General features: G+C 42.7%; 1 protein-coding gene across 14 annotated transcripts in view; it reads right to left on the minus strand.

Moving 5' to 3' along the window:
- RUNX2 (RUNX family transcription factor 2) overlaps nucleotides 1–17302 on the minus strand; it is a 315257-nt gene that overhangs the window by 94431 nt on the left and 203524 nt on the right. For 9 of the 14 annotated variants that reach the window (XM_073224379.1, XM_073224377.1, XM_073224376.1 and 6 more), the window contains one exon: nucleotides 12074–16325. The exons of the other annotated variants lie outside the window; for them this stretch is intronic. In XM_073224379.1, coding sequence (XP_073080480.1) covers nucleotides 15847–16325 — 479 coding nt within the window. In that variant the 3' untranslated portion in view covers nucleotides 12074–15846. Of the gene's footprint in view, nucleotides 1–12073; nucleotides 16326–17302 lie in introns of those variants that run through there. 14 annotated transcript variants of the gene reach the window in all.

A 17302-nucleotide genomic window follows, 5' to 3' on the forward strand; every position in this document is an offset into this window, starting at 1 on the left:
AACGGGTCTCGGGTATACTTAATGGGTGTTGGGTAATTGGTACAAGGTTTCCATTTGGGGTAATGAAAATATAGAGGTTGTACACTATGGAGAGTATACTAAATGCCACTGATTTATTCATTTGAAAATGATTGATTTTGTATCATGTAAATTTCATCTCAACTTAGACCAAAAAAAAAAAAAGTATCTCCCAAGAATGAGCTGAATCCCTCTAGAATCCTATCAACCAGCACACATTTGACTCTGGACCTCAGGCTCCTCATTTGCTAGCAGGAGGTTGTGGGGGAGGAAGCAGTTCTGACATGCTATGACTGTTCCAGTTCCTAGCAGGACAAGGACTTCAGATGATCCAAGGACAGAGATAAAATAAGATCAGCAAGCTGCCCAGTAGACTAAAATTAACTGACCTTCCATGATCTGGATTTGGCAAGTGACAGAGCTTCTCTTAGATTCCTCCTCTGTGAGCTTAAACATGTTTTATGAGACTCCTGAGGGGAGCACTTAAAAATGCTTATAATACTCAGGCTAGATCTGGTAGCTCCATCCTACAACTTCCTTTCTTTCTCAGCCACCAGCTAGCAGTCTCCAGTGAATCCACACATTCAGGCAATGCAGGATTTTCTCGATATATGATTTTAATCTTCAACAGCTCTTGCCAATTCAAAATAAAGAGGGGAGAGGATGCTGGGAGCATGTATCCTACAAACTTAAAAAGAAAATGAAAGAGGTCCCATCTTGCACTTCAACACATCAGTTTCATACTTAGAAAATGATCCTTTTGGCCAAAGAATGTTTTTACTTTGTGTGTCTATGTACATACCCTTTTTTTTAATAGAAAGCACATCACTAGTGTCTAAAACAAAACATGGTTTTGATTGAACCAGCCTTATATTTATATCTGAAGCTCATTTGCTAACAATAGAACTGGCTTTTCCATTTGCCAACATCAATGTTGACCTGTTTTCACCTAAATTTTATAGATGTCAGAAAAAAAACTGTTCACTGCTCAGTGGCATACCCTGGCCTTTTTCAGCCACACTTGCTTGCATTTTGCAGCTCCTTTAAATTCCCCTTGTCCCAAAAACTAACAATAAGGTCAAGTATTTCAGTAAGAAATATTGAAGTATTATCCAACGTTGTCAAACAGCCAAGAGCCTACGAAAGCTAACCACGAACTGTGGAAGAGAGTGGCTTAACCTCAGGCCTCCCAACCCTGCCTCCATCACACGGGGAAGGGTTTTTGGCACTGGGAGGGCACCCAGAGGGGTGGGGAGAAAATGAGAGCGGGGGAAGATGGGCAGAATGGGAACTGGACGGCTCACAATCACGTCCGAGCTCCCGTCCCTCAGGAGGGTCGCATTGCACTCGTTTGCTGCTGCAAAGAGCCAGCTTTGATTTTTCTTGGAGAGGGCTCCAGGCCCCCTAACATCTCAGACATGCCAACACCACGAGGCTGCAGAACTCCCCTGATCCCCCGGCCATATCCCTGTCCATCAGAGCTAATTTCTATGACAACATAAACTTCACTATGTAGCCAATAAACTCAAACCCGATGGAACTTGATGTGGCCAGGAAGGAGAATGACAATCTGGCAAGATGTCAGGCCTGGAAATAGAACTCGTTTTGCCAGCCAGTGGTTTGGGAGGGGTAGAGATGGATTCATGTGTGTGTGCATGTGTTTTATTTGTTCTAATAACTCTAATGAAGATTTCATTAATCAGTAAACTGTCTTTCACAGAGACAGAAATAAATGCAAGGCTCCTACAGTGAGCTTCAGGTAGAACCAGAACTCTCCCCCATTCTCACGCTAACCCACGGCGGGTAAGGGCACAGGTCCTGGGCAGGGTGCTTGGGCAAGAGAGAGTGAGAGAGAAGAATGAAGACTGGCTTTCAGCTGGGAAGGCAGCAGCACCAGGATGGGATGTGAGGGATGTCAGAAGGCATCCCAGGGGAAGTTCCTGCCCTGTGGGCAGGATATGTGGCTTTGGAAGTGTGTTTAGTGGTTCTAGAAGACCACCTTTGAAGTGCAAATACACTGACTCCTCAAAGGTGAAGGTCAGGACAGGTTCATCTCATAAAAGGGGAGGTCCTCAGTACTGAGTGACCTGGTGTGGGCTTGGGAAGAGAGACAGAATCCCTGCGAAGTCCTTTAGGGGCATGGTGGGCCTCCGGAGGACAGAAAATTCTGGATATGTGAGTAGAGAAGACCTCAAGATCCTGCTTTAAAGTTTGACTTAGGGTCAGTCACAAGCATAGCTCTCGTTCTTTGAATATCTGACCATCCAGAGCATAAACTATCCCAACCATTTATGCTCGTCGCCCTTCCCTGTTGAATGCTGAAGGGTCCTATGTGCCAACTTATCCCTCACTATCTATCTCATCAAGACTCCAGCCCACTTGGTAGTCAGTGTTGAGCCACAGACTGGATAGTATATATCTACACTCGGTACTGAAAATTTAATATCTTATCCTGTCGTCCTTCAACATTTTTTATATTGGTGCCCTCTTCTGTGAAACGTTAAGATCTCACATTTGTTTCTTCATGTCATATAGTTTGATAACATAGGTATTTATTGGGGTTTTTAATTACTCTGATTTTGAACATGGTTTTCTGAGGTAGGACTCGTATCCCACAGAGATTCTGACACTGCTCTAAGCCCGCTGGGAATCCACCTGCAAATCTCATCCCCCAAAGTGTGATTCAGCGCTACAGACGTGCAGAGCCCAGAGGCGCTAGCCCGCTCTCCTCTTCCTGGGGCGCTGCGGCTGGGGTCTCCAGGAGGGGGAGCCTGTCTGCTCTCAGGTCCTGCGCCGCAGGGTGGATGTGCAGCTGATGCTCGCTGGGCTGCAGACCCAGAAGAGCAAGGAGCCATCATGCTTGCAGAGCCAGCTCGAATGTCCCCTTCCTGCCTTGGCCCGAGCCGCCGCCTCCCTGGGGCTCCTCTTGCCGTGACTCACATCTGTGATGGTGTCGCTGCGCAGTGTTATCACTTACATGTTTATTTTTCCATCTCCTGAACAGATGACATGCTTCTTGAGCAGGGACGTATGTCTCTCCCATTTTCATTTCCATCATCCAGTAAATGTTCAATCAGTATTTATTGAATGAATAAAAATCAGCGCCTCCCTTAGGGTTAGATGATTACTGGGGACGGTGAAGCAAAGTGTAACCACCATCCTCTCAAGCAAGGGAGAGGGCGAAGCCACCGATTCTTCCTCCTCTCAGCCCTCCACCTCTTCTGCCCTACAAACGGCTTAGCACTTGTAATCTGATAATCGTCTGGCACAATAAGGTTGTATCCTTCATTAAACAGGGGTCAGATAATTAGCTACATTGGAAATTTTGTTTACTAACACTATACTTCTATACCTAATACCTTGTGTTCCATCACTGCCCCATTAGCATGGCTTTCCTTTCACATCTTTTAAATTAAAAGACATTGGTTATAGGTAACTTAGGGAGGAAGCAGGTAAAAGGTAAAATAGAGATGAAAACCTATTTTTTATCAAGATGAGCTGTCATGTTTTCATTTGTTTAGATGGCTAGGCTGTCATATTAACGAAGTCAAGAGGGTGGCCTCATTTCTATAGCCAGAGCATGAGACAGCAAATAGGGAGACCTTTGCCCACAACCAGGCGCTGACACATACTCTTAGCCGTGGAGGCAAGAGGGGCCTCTTGCCCACTAAAGGGACCATCAGCTTGAAGTGTGTTGCCAACCGAGAGGTCATCTTTGCCCAGGAAGAAATGGAACTGAGGCTCATAAATATCTCACTCACTAAGTCAGACCTGGTATATCTGTTTTTTATGAGGTAATGTAGAGCAGGGTTTTTTTCAATAAGAGTAACAGGAGCATGGAATTAGTATGTTAGACATTAACTTATATAAGACATTTTTAATAGAATCAGTTTGCCTAAGTTTATATCAAATAGAAATAGGTTCATAAAAGCAAAAAAGCAAATAAGACCTTAAGGAAAGACAACACAGAAGATGCTGCTATTTTTATAAAGGGAGGAAATGATCTCTTTCTGTGAATGAGTATGGGAACTGCTTGGAAATAGATGTCCAACCTGTGACTTCCCCTCATCTATCTACAGGATAATCCTACATAAGTGATTTGACCTCTTTGGGATTCCATTTCCTCATCCTCTACGAAATGGCCATTTTTGCCAATTCTGTGAGAAACAATGGACCTCATTCTCTCCCTTAATGCTAGGCAGACTCTAGCTGTGCCTCTTTAAACTCGCCATAATTTCTCCATTCTAACAGCCACTTCAGATCTACATAAAGGTAAGAGTTACTGCATGGTCTCTTAACATGCCATCTGGCAGGTAATATATTATTGTCCACATTTAAGGAGAAGGTCAAGAGAGGTTAAGTGGCTTGTTCAAGGTCACACATTTAGTTAGTAGAGGTTAAGGATCTGGAACCCAGATCTTCTGGCCACCTTCTGCTTCTTCCTTTCAAAACACCACTCAAACCCTTAATGCACTGTTGGCTGAAGAGAGAGAAAATGGAAGGGCTGCTCCTCTCCTTTTGTATGAAAATTACCCACTTTTCAAATACCAAGTCTCCTATCATATATTGTGGTGGAAATGAAAGGCTTGTGTGACTAAACATAGATGCTGAGTGCTTTACAAATACTTGAGTATTTTAGGAAATGAGAAATGGGAAATGAGATTGCCTATAAGCAGAAATCAAAACTATCTAAATTCTCTCTAGAAACTAACTGCTAACTTTTTAATCTTTGGTTTTGGCAATCTGAATGCATTCATGAATTTAAATGAAGAAGGGCTCCACAATCATCTCTTACGGGAATGGATTAAGTTGAATGGACATGCTGTCCAATATGCTTTTTACTGGTTGGTGAGTCGTCCAGCATATTCATCTGCCTGCAGCGGTATTCAATAACTATCTGCAGAGAGAAGAAAGAAAAGAGGGCAGAGAGGAGGAAAAGGAGAGAGGACATATACGTTCTCTGGGATTTCAGTAAAATAGGATATTAATTACATAGAAAGCAGGTTAAAGAAATAGTCTGTAAGATGCTTTAAGATAGTTGAAAAGAAGCCTATCCATTGAGTTAAAAAGATTTCAGTGGTTTAGGGCAGGAACCCCTGGTGCCCCATTCCCAAGTTCCTCCAGCGTTGCCCACACCAGGTTTCCTCAGGCCTCCACAATCAGCTCTCTCCACTACACAGCATGGTCTCAGTGATGCCAGCTCAGAACTGGGGACCTGGGTGCTGCCCCTTTGTCAGCTGGTGAGAAGGACCTCAGAGCCACACCTAGAAAGGTCAGAGTTGAAGTTGACAGTTTCTTGGCTTGAGCCTGTTTCTTGTTTGATCACACCTGTTTCAGTAGTAGTATTTACATGAAACTCCATACACCTAAACAGAAAAACTTGGAAGAGATTACAGATTGGGGATTGAGGCCCGGGTAAGGTCAACATTTCTGTTCTAAATGTGTCCATGAATTTATGTTTATGGTTTATGTGATGTGAGGTGTCTCAGTACCTTCAGGAGAAGAGCTCATTGCCAAATTTAGCCATGATGCTAATAGAAAAATAATTCATGAAATATATGGAAAAATATTGCTCTTTCAAAAAGCAACATTTTTTAAACTGTGAAAATAGTATTTTTAAAAATCATTCCACTTGGGGCTCCTGCTCTCTTGTGACTTAACCTATTGGAAAATTTCGTTTATGCTTTTAAAAATAATCACCTTGATTATTATGAGTAATAATAATAGGTTCCATCTATTTCATATGGATTATGTGCCAGATGGACACTTTCCTAGGCATTGTCATAGCTCATTAACCCATTTACTTCTCACAACTTCCATTATACAGATGATCAAGGAGATTTTGTTTCAAGTTTTAGTTTAGGAACATAGTCTTTGACATCAGGCAGATCTAGGCTTGAGTCTTAATATCTGTGTAACCTTGGGCAAGTCTGAACCTCTGTTTCCTCATCAGTAAAATGGGGCTAAAAACACTTCTTCATAGGCTGCTGTGAAGATTGAGAGAAGGCATGTGAAATGTTAAGTGCCAGGAGCCTTGTCATGTGTGTAATAAAAATGAAGTATTATTAAGCATCATAATCATCATCGTTATTATTTGATCATGTTACTAGTACCAAAGATGACTTTTCCCCAAAAGGGAATTGAAACGATGGCCATCAGTGCCATCCTAAGGAGAGGAAGAAGGTATATCATCTGTCTCCATTCCTTCACCTCTAGGATGTCCAAACTAGTGAGACCAGGGCCAAGTGAACTAACTGCAAGGGCAGTTGGGGAGGAAGGAAGTAGTGAGAATGGGTAGCTAACATGCGCTTTGGGCATTTAGTGGGAGGGAGTGGCAGTTGGGGAAGCCCGAGGGCTTAGGAGGTGATGTGAAGAAGAAAGGTAATAAAGGTGACTTCAGGGAGCTGGTTGCTGGCCTGCACCTCTCTGCCTGCTCCTAACATCCCTTCCTTCTCTCTCTTCTGCAGGCCTCGGGAAGCCAAGGCTTCCCAGAAGCCTCCTCTGGGCAGCACGCTGAGGGGGCAGGAGCAGACAGCAGTGTGGCCATTGTCTGCCTCGGTGAGCAGAGCCCCACGCAGCCCACAGCGGCTCTCGCAGCTCCCTGGGGAAGGGACAGCAGCATCTCACATGCACAGTGTATCCTAAAATGAAATAATAACTGGGAGATCTGGACTCTGACAGGGGGAAGGAGGGAGTGCAAAAGATGGAACAAAGATGCCATTTTTAAATCATTGGCTTCTGTTCAGGATTTCCCTATTTTCTATGGCAGAGAGCAAGTAAAAAAAATTCCTCCTATTGATGAGTATTTTTCTACAGTCATTGAGAGCCAAAGGGCTCTGGGCTTCCGACTTTGCCCCGTGGGGAACCTGTGAGCCCAGTCGTCTGGATAGCTCAGCAGAGGGTTGGCTGGCTGAGGCAGGCGGCTCCACGGCCCCTAGCAAGCAGCTCAGACGAGGAACGGGTGCAGGAGGACACACTGTGTTTTGAATTCAGATTCTGTGATCTTTCTGCCAAACGGGGGTTTACAAAGCAAAACCCTCCAGAGAATTCTCATACTTTCTGGCTTATTCTCCTAGTGTTCATCTTAACAGGAATCAGCTGTTTGCCTTCTCACTTAGGCAGCATGTTGCCGAGGAGAATTTAGCATCTGGCCTGGCTATTATTAAAAACAAGAACATCCTGCTCTGCGGGGAGAACAGCACCACTGGCAATAAAAGGACAGAGATCATTTGCATTCGGGATCCAGAGATGGATTTCGGTTCAGTATCTACTCCTTCCCCTGCCCCCTTGGCTTTCATTTTAAAATTTCCTGCTGCATCCATCATTTGCCTCGTGGTCTCCTTTTCCTGCAGCAGAGAGACAGAGCGCACGTCTTCCTTTCCCTGGGAGGCAGGGACGACTAGAGTGCTCAGACACTGATCCACTCCTGCAGCGTGATAAAGCTGAACTACCAGAGGAATTTTTTTTTTTTACAACTGCGGAAATGAAAAAGTAAACAAGTCCAGGACTACATTAGTATTTAGGCTTCAACTTTTTGTTATTGTTTTCATCTTTTTCTTTTTCTGAGCACTGGGCTAGGAGCCTGAAGGAACCATATAATATGAAAAACCCTGAGAGGTTTTATTAGCCAATAAAAAAAACTTAGTTCCTATTAACCACTTAACTCCTCCTGAAGTTCCACACTTGCTTCCTTCTCGGCTCCTTCTCACCCTCTCATGCCCACAAGGAATGAAAGTTGGTCACCAGTCTTTCCCTGTACAATCTAAGATGATAGTTTATGTTCCGGAGGTTGAAGGGAGAATTTTATCCAAAAACAGTCTCTCCATTTCTCCTCTATGGAAACCACGAATAAGAAGATATCGATAAGGACTCAGATTTTTCTATGCCCTGAAATCCACACACACAAAAAGTCTCTATAAGCACACTGCTCAAAAGGAGAAAGGTCACTGTGATCGTCAAGATTTAAATATTAAATGACTGTGAGAGAAGACAGATGTGAGCTAAGCATTACTGGAAGACGTACAGATACCGCGGACGACTCCTCGCATTTGGGGACAGAATGAAGAGAAACTCAGAGAAACAGAAAGTGAAACTGGTTAACTTTGTTGCACTCGGAGATGGACAGAGTTATAAAAAAAAATAAATGACCTAATTTAGGAAGGAAATGATGTCAAAGGAGATTTAAATCATAAAACTGTTCTATTAATTCTTCCACAGTTATGTAGGTCACAAGGTTTTGATGTTTGTTTTTTGCTGTTTTTAAATATTAATTTGCACATTCACATCAATTCATTGTCCTCTTGTGTTTGGGGAGGTCCTGGGACCCTCATCGCTCAAGGACTCCCTTAAGCTCTGCCACTCTATCCTGTATCTCCTAATTCCACTAAGCCGCTGCATTTTACTTGCATTTTCCACATCCAGGCTAACTCTAGTGTTTTTGGTTCTCCAGGAGTTATGTCCAAAGACCTAAGGAGTACAGGCCTCATGAGACTTGGGTGTAATTTCTTGTTCTCGTCTCATTTAATGTTGTGGAGACAAGATGCTTCTTGAGGGGCTTGTATAGAAGAACTTTTGCTTGCCCTCTACCTCTTTTTTTTTTTTTTTTTAAGAATTTTGTTAAATGGTTTTAATTTCCTTATAAGAAAAACAGGTGGGGAGAAATTCTTCCCTACTGGCTATGGAATGGGACAGAATAACCTGGGACAAAAAGATAGCAACCAAGAAAGAGCTGTATTTGCAATGCTAAAACACAAAGCAGGTTTTTCAGAAAACCCCACTAAGTAGCCAGACATCATTGCAACAAGTTAATAAGAAAAGAAATTAAAATAAGTTTTTTGTAAAAGTTAAATGGGTTTCCAGAAACTTGATCCTTCTACTCTCCAATTGGTTGAGGAGGTCTGAACAGTAGGGCCACTTGAGCCACCAAAAGCTTTTGAACACAAACTTTATGAAAATTCATGACAACCCCTTCTTCAATGTCAGCTTCATTGTGCTCCTGCCATCTTGGGAGCATCCAGTGTCCCTTGTTCCCAATAACTAACCTATTTGAAGAACAGTAATTGCTTCTTCATCACTTGTGTGAGGACGGTGGGGCTTTCTTTTTTTTGCAGAATTTCCAAGAATAACAAACACTGAGCCAAGTAAATGCTGTGTGGAGGAGCATGTGGTGGGGGTGGTGAACTTCATCTTTCCCTGAATGGCTGCTCAGGCACCTCTTTCCTTCTCTCCACCTTCCATCCCTCCTCTCAAGCATGCATGCATGCATGCATGCACACACACATGCCCCTTGTTATATTATCCTTTGCATCTGCAGATCCTTTGCTAAATTTTGATTTGCAACTTATTTTTAAACTTCACTTCCAAGGCCTCCAGACTGAATGGCTACTCCTGGGAAGTCACAAGAAGAGTTATTGGGGTGCACAGGAATGGTGGAGAGGAGGGGAGAGATACCCTTGCCTTTGGTCAGAGTTCACAGTACAAATGTAGAGCATCAGCTATCCATGCGTTGGTTCCTACCTGGCCTGACATCAGCACCTTCTCCAGGCCAGAGGAAAGAGGCAGTGAAGAAAGAGCCTAGTGGGAAGAGAAGGAATCGGGGCAGCCTGGTGTCTACTGGGCCAAGGACTAGCATGCAGGCCAGCTGTCTCACCACATGCACATTCCCTGCACCAGCTCCCGGGCAGCTCTCGGATGAAGGCACTCTTAGGAACTGACTTTACAAGCAAATGAATGAGAACCTGAGATTTCCCAGGTGAGCTGGCTGGCACTCACTAAGTGTGGTAGTCAGTTGAGTTGTCCCCAGAAAAACTTAAAGACTCTAAGATGACAGTCATATCATAAAGTCTCCTATGTTTTTAGATGCCCCCGTACCACTTCTCTCTAGGACTAGTCTCTAAAATGATTTTCAAATAATTAAGACAGAGAGACCAGTTGACTGGATTGTCTACTGTTTATCTGATGATCTACATAGGATTGTTTGCTTAAATCAGACAAGCCAGTAACTCCATTTCTGCTGTGGCTCTTGGCCGTGTCACTATTGTTAAGTACCCATTTCCAGAGGGAGTGAAAAATGAGCTCATGAAGGTCTGTAGGCCCTGCTCTCACTGACTGGAAAAGGGCTCCCCGACCTCCTCCTTTGCCTTTGAATTCAAACTGTTTTCAAATCCCATAAACATAAACATGTGGCTCTTCAACTGCATCTGTAGATAATAACTTCAGGGGGCTTCCTGTTTACATGGCAATACCCATTTCCCAGCCAAATAAACTCTGCAACAGAGAGCTGAGGTGTTTATTGGGCCAGTCTCGGCTGGGACTGAGTGAACAGGAAACACCCACTCTCAAAAAAATGTCTGATGATTAAATATTTGGGGGGGCAAGGAAAACACGGGATCAAAAACACTGGAGAAATTGCCTGCTTCTTCTGCCTGCCATTTCCAGCGAGGAACTGAAGTAGCCATGATGAGTATGGCCAAGCGGCCCCAGCCTAACAAAGCCCCACAGCAGTGCTGTTCACTGGCCACACAGTCCATGATGTGGAGGGGGTGCAGGAAGAAGTACAGACAGGAAAGCCAGAAGCCTCCCTCACGACACATCCAAACCTCAGGGGGCCATCGGGTGAGAGATGGAAAAGGTAGATGTACAGCCATCTCTGCAAGCCCCAGTGTTCTGCCTGGGTCTCCTGTCTTAATGAGCAATTTGCACACCAGTTCTGTCAATTAAGCCTGACCTAAAATAAAGAGAGAGCCTCTAGCCCAGTGGTGATCAATCAAGGTAGCTTTCCCTCCCCGGGGGACATTGGACAACGTCTGTAGATGTTCTCCTTGTCATGATTGGGGAGCGCTGTTGGCATCTAGTGGGTAGAAGCCAAGGATGCTGCTAATATCCCGCAGTGCATAGGACAGCCTCTTTGTACACACCAAAAAATCATCCAGCCGGCAATGTCAACAGGGCCAAGGTCTAGCCAAAGTCTTTGCACAAACCAAGGAACAGACCCCGAGGAGTAAAGTGACCTGCTCTAACCATGCTGCAGGACAAAGCCGGAGAGGAACAGAAAGCCACAATGCCTACCACCCATGCAATGCCTTTTAAGATTACACACGTCTAATTTAAAAGGCTAAATAAATATATGTCCTCAAAAAGTTGCAACTAAGTTCCCTGGCCTAAGTTCACCCAAGTGCTTTGAGGATTTCTCCTAGACTTAGAAATTAGCTGTTTCTAAGTTTTCTCAGAAAACAATGCCAAAGGGGTAAGAATGAGCAGCTCTTCTGAAAGAAGACCTCTAACTTAGGAGTGATGTGGGCCCCTGGCCAGTGACCGAGCTTCTCTGCACTGGTTTCCAGGTCCTGCTTTGAGAATTGTGGTAAGCCAAGGCATACAGACATCACAGGATATAAAGGAAGCAACAGCTCTACCAGGCCCTCAACCTTACTTATCACAGGGGAGGGACTTACCAAAAATAAACAATGGCCCAGAAAAAAAATCTCCAACTAAGGTTATACTCACGAATAGAAGTTTTCTGAGGTTAGAGCTCTCCAAGCCAAGGTCCATTTTTACTCATGTTGGGCTTTGGTTGACTTTCTCTTTAAGGATCCAAAAGAGGCACGGGATGGGAAACAGACTAATAGACTAGCCTGTGGCTGGGCTGCCTGCAGCCTTCTGGATCACAGTCGGGGTTCACCTGCCCTGCCCCTATTCATGTGCCCAGAGATTGAACCACAGAACCATCCAGGCTGCTGCTGACTTTATACCCTGACTGGTCCTATAGTTGGAATAAGGGGCTTTATCTAAGGATGGGGTGAGCACTCCTTCCTTCAAACACAGGTTGATAATGAAGTGAGTTCATACTAAGCTCTTCCCTCACCCCTCTTTAGGAGTAGGACAAAACAAGAAGATACCGCTTACCAAGATTTTTTTCCCACTCATCAGTAATAAAGTGTCTCTGCTCTCATCCAGCCCTGGCAAGACCTATGACCTATAAGTGCCCAGGTGTTGGCAGGAGTAGGCATCAAACTAGAGAAGAAACCGCAGATGAGAAAAGACCCAATGTACACACATAACAAAACCAAAAAAGCCATTTTATTGAAAATTAAATTCAAACTTCAAATTAATATTACAATCATGAGAAAAATACCAAATAATTTGATTTACAGTTGCAACATACAATACAAATAGTCCCTTTGAAGTTAAGAGTAAACTCATCCACAATCATGACCTGTGGCACAAAGCGGAATTTGTACAATATGTGCACAAAAGCAAATCTTGGGCAACAGCAATTGGAAAAAATAAAAATGAAAAGCTTGTATTTACACAAAATGCTACAAACATTTTTGTTCCACAGAAATCTAAGAATGGTAAAGCATATCCAAAAAAATGGAATTTTATTCAGAATACCTAAGAAATTACTGTAAATTATGGTTTTTGGCTGATATATTTCAAAGTACTGCATTAAAAAGCAAACAGTTATTTGTAAACATGAAGTAAACAAACATCTAAAAAATTCTCACATAGAAAATATTTTTTAAATGCATTATCTTTTTAACAACAAATTCAAGAGGTGGAAGAGTCATATTTTATTTATTATTATTCTTTCAAATAGCATAGATAAAATTACTTTTATTGCTAATGCTTTGTGTTTCCATGTATTAACCTAGACTCTGATTGAGTCAGTCCCTCACCTAGGCATGAAGGGAACTGTTTAAGCCAGCACACACATCTCCCCTCTGAATTTGCAATGGATGTTCCCTAATGGGGTGGATTTCTCTGCTAGTTTTTAAAAGGCCTTGGTGGGGTAAGACAGTCTAATGAGCAAACAACAGCCAATCTGTTGAGTCTCTGAGTTTCAGGCTGGATGTCATTCCACTAGACTAAACCCAGAGCTGTGGTACCTATTCTGGATCTCTGACATAGGTTAAAATTTGTGAGACAACTGAAAGAGATTAAAACGAAAAAGAAAAAAGTGGCTGTGTTGGTCACACTGTAAACTCCAGCAACGTGTATGCTACATAAAGAACCAGGCTGTTTCAACCTGACAGAGATAGAGTGTTGGCTGGGACATGGTTCGTGGCAGTGATAAGGCTTCACTTTGGTCTTGAAATCACAAATCATACACATAACCCAGTGCAAATTAAGGTTTCAGTTAAAAAAAAAAAAAAAGAAAAGAAAAGGAAAGAAAAATTTAACCCCCAGGCCAAAAAGAGCAGAATTTAATCTAAGAACCGTGAATTACCCCATTGGAATGAATGGCTGGAGTGAGGGGGGAAGGAAGAAACGCTTGAGTTTTTCCCAAGGAAAAAAACGTTTAAAGTGTTTCTGGGTTGCTGCCTGCAGCCACTATAATAACATTTCAACACAAAAGCATCCTTAAAGTCACTTAGTATGTGTACTGTAAACTTAAAAAAGCCCTTTTAACATTAAAAAATAATGTACAAATATAGTACCTTTTTTATTAAATAGGGTCCAGCTGGCACTGGCGGTAACATTTTTATGTCAATTAATTAAAATTGAAATGTGTAACCAGACACTGGCTTTTTTAAGTGCTGCTGAAACAAACACACATATTTTACACTTACAAATAAATGGACAGTGGCATGCTTCAAGCTACCACACGCAAACAATAAATAGTATCAATTACTACTTCCATCTTAAGTAATAGAAAAGTGGCTTATTTATCTAAGCATACTTGGTATACAACCTTTAGAAGGCAAAGTGTTTTGTTTTGTTTTCTCTGGATTTTTATTAGGAGTCAGGATGATTTCCAAAGGAGGCTCAAGGCAAGAAGCACAGGTCCAGCTGCCACAAAAGCCGTCCTACAGCTCTTGGTGGGCTTGAGAATGGCTAGAGAGCAAGAGGCCTCTGGGGCCTGGAGGTACATCTCTACAGAGTTCTGTTTAGGAAGACACAGAATTCAAATGAAGGGGCCCTGTCCTGTCGGAAGAAGGGCGGGGATTAGCCTGGTGGTGTCATTCATTGATCCTGGTTTGAATTAAGGATTCACACTTCAGAATTTGCCACGTGGCCGCCAGGAGTGGTCAAAGTGCATCCTATTGGAGGGCTTTAGCTCAAATCCATACACAGTAGTAGACACCAAACTCTACATAGCCTTGCCTAACCTTCATTATGAGAAATATGAATGTCAAAGGTTGTATATGGGTCCCCACAGGCTGTATATTCTCCCAGATCATCTATCTGCCTGCTACTTCAGGTGACCCTGCTCCCAGAAGACAATGACTTAATTCTGCTCCTTTAAATGCAAATTCTGTGGAGAGATGCCAGTGGGGCCTTGGTTAAGGCAGATTTGGGTTCCCCTGATTTACTGTTTGGTAAGGCGGTTGCTTAAGAATCCCTGGTGCAATTTGCCTTTCCTGTACTATGTGAATCATGATTGATTCTTTAGCCACGCATGTGGCTTTAAGCTGACTATGTCCTTCACTGTGAAGCCTGGCGATTTAGAGTTTTGCTTTAACTACTAAACCACAGAACATTTTTCCGCAGCTCAACGATTCACTTGTGCTTGTCTTTTTAATATGACAAGTCATCATTATTTGAAAGAAATTAGGGAACCACATTACTCCAGCATTTCATGCTGACAGAGGGCAACATGAGTGATAAAGGGTTAAGAGTTGTTTTTAAAATCCCTAATTATTGCTTTAAAAGGCAAAGCTGTGTTAGAGGCAATCAAAGATCTCAAAGAACTAAACATAACATTTCCTTCATACATCACAAAAAAAAGCTACATCTAAAACATTTGGAGATGGAAGTATTTTTAAAAATCACATTGTGCCTGGATGAACTGAAATTGCTTAGCAATAGTTCAGATATGGCTCTAGCCCACTGAAGAAATTTGTTATTTAATAAAGAGCACTTTTAGAGACCGAAGTCAACATATCAATACACTAAGAAATGTTTCAAGGGTCCAAATGTCATTAAATAATTATAAATATATCTTTAAAGTTATATGACCATTCATGTTAGCAAGTTACCTCAGATTTTACACATATTCATAACTTAAAAAAAAAAGAAAACAAATAACACACAGCCAAACGCAAACACTATCTATACCATTATGGCTTTAATAAGGTATTGCCATGTTCAGTTTTGCATTAACGGGGAAAGGGAAGAGAGGGCTTGGGATGAAATTCCTTTTTGGTTAAGTGGGAAAAGGGAAAAAAAGTATAAAAAAGTAAAATAAAATAATCTATCCTGATCTGAATCTTTGAAGTCACTTTCTTAAAGTAGAAAAGAAAAGAAAAAACAAAACTGAACCAAACAGTTCAAATGAGTACTTGGAGCAAGTCTGAAAGCAACGTTTGGAACAGTTACTCCGAAGCATCCATTCCCTTTTCCCTTTCTGTGCACCTCGACTGGCTTTGTAAGCTGGCCTGCAGAGCGCACTGGCCCACACACAGCTGCAGCCGCGAGGGTGTGTGGTTTCAAAGCACAGAGAGGAAGCGGCTTTCTTCTTCCTCCTGAGCCTGGAGTCCACCTCTCTGAACTGGCATGTGAACAGGTTATTTATGACAACAGACCAAACAACAACAGCAACAGAAATGCTTTTTTCCTTTGGTTGGTTGTTTGTAAAAGAGCATTTTAAATAGAAAACGATCTGAAACCTGATTATGATTGTCTCTCTTGGGCCTTTTGTTTTTCTCAGTATCTACCCTCTTACGGTCACAAGATCGTAACTGAGTGAGTGAATGAAAAAAATCTAAAAAGTAGGCACTTTGTAGATAGCTAATTGATATACATATATAAGCACTCTCTCTATATATGTATATATTGATACATTTGGGGTGTGGCTCCCAGATACCGCTGGGCCACTGCGGAGGAATTTCAATATGGTCGCCAAACAGATTCATCCATTCTGCCACTAGAATTCAAAACAGTTGGGGAACTGCTGTGGCTTCCATCAGCGTCAACGCCATCATTCTGGTTAGGCAGATTTGGATTTAATAGCGTGCTGCCATTCGAGGTGGTGGTGCATGGCGGGAGCATTCTGGAAGGAGACCGATCTCCCCCCGGCACCATGGGGAACTGATAGGATCCTGACGAAGTGCCATAGTAGAGATATGGAGTGCTGCTGGTCTGGAAGGGTCCGCTCTGGCTTTGGGAAGAGCCGGGGTAGGGTGGTGGCAGGTAGGTGTGGTAGTGAGTGGTGGCGGACATCCCGAGGGACATGCCTGAGGTGACTGGCGGGGAGTAAGTAAAGGTGGCTGGATAGTGCATTCGTGGGTTGGAGAAGCGGCTCTCAGTGAGGGATGAAATGCTTGGGAACTGCCTGGGGTCTGAAAAAGGGCCCAGTTCTGAAGCACCTAAAAATTGTAACAGAAGATGGGGGGAAAAAATCTGTAAATATCAATTAAAATAATGAAAGAATTTTTACAAGAAAAAATAAATATTTAGCCTCCCCAAAAGGAACAGCAAGCCACAAATAGATCTTCAAATGCCCTGATCACTACGCAGTCTTTTTTTTTTTTTCACTTTACAGTCCTAATGGCATTTATCCTTAAGGTCTTCATCAACAGAGAATCCCAAAGGGCTTTAAAAATCCAAATGTGTGCTGGGTCGTATGTCTAAACCAATCCAACACTCTGATCATACTTATTCACTCACCAGACTTTAAGATTAAATCCCCATTGACAGTTTTCTCTTTTTGTTTCTCGTTGCACCCCAGATATTTTAAAGTGACATTTTTACTAAGTTGGACAGGTTCCTTCTTCTCAGCCCAATATAAAGGAATTCCAGCATGATCAGTTTTGTGACTGGTACTCTTGGCAAGGCCCCTTCATCAGCAAAGGAACTTCAAAAAGATACCCTAACATGTTCCTATCACTTTTTTCAACCCAAAATAATTTAAAATCTTGTTTTATTCTTCATCTTAGCAACAGATTTCAAAAAAAATCAAACTAGATTGAAATCAAACCAGGTTTCAATGTAATTCTGGAATTATCTTACTTATCTGGGGGCATATAGGGAGAGTCTAAGCGTTAGAAATTCTCCCGAACATCAAACTAAGTCAATAGGTCTTGAAAAGGGGGGAGAAAAAAGCCTTAGTACTCAGGAATCACTGCATTTCAAGCCATGGTGCGAGACACAGGACCTGATTAGACCAGGTGCTCATGTAGCTTTCATGAAAGGCTCACTGCGTGGGGAGCTATAAGGGAGCTACCTCACCATCCATCCACCGAGCTCTGTACCACACCCCACAGGACTAGCTTCAAGTCAGTTTGAACCGGTGACCTGGAGGCAACGATGGTTTTTTCCTACAGTGTAAGGTCCTTCAACTCTA

The sequence above is a fragment of the Manis javanica genome, chromosome 16 (genome assembly GCF_040802235.1).
Source record: "Manis javanica isolate MJ-LG chromosome 16, MJ_LKY, whole genome shotgun sequence".
NCBI classification, from domain to species: Eukaryota; Metazoa; Chordata; class Mammalia; order Pholidota; family Manidae; genus Manis; species Manis javanica.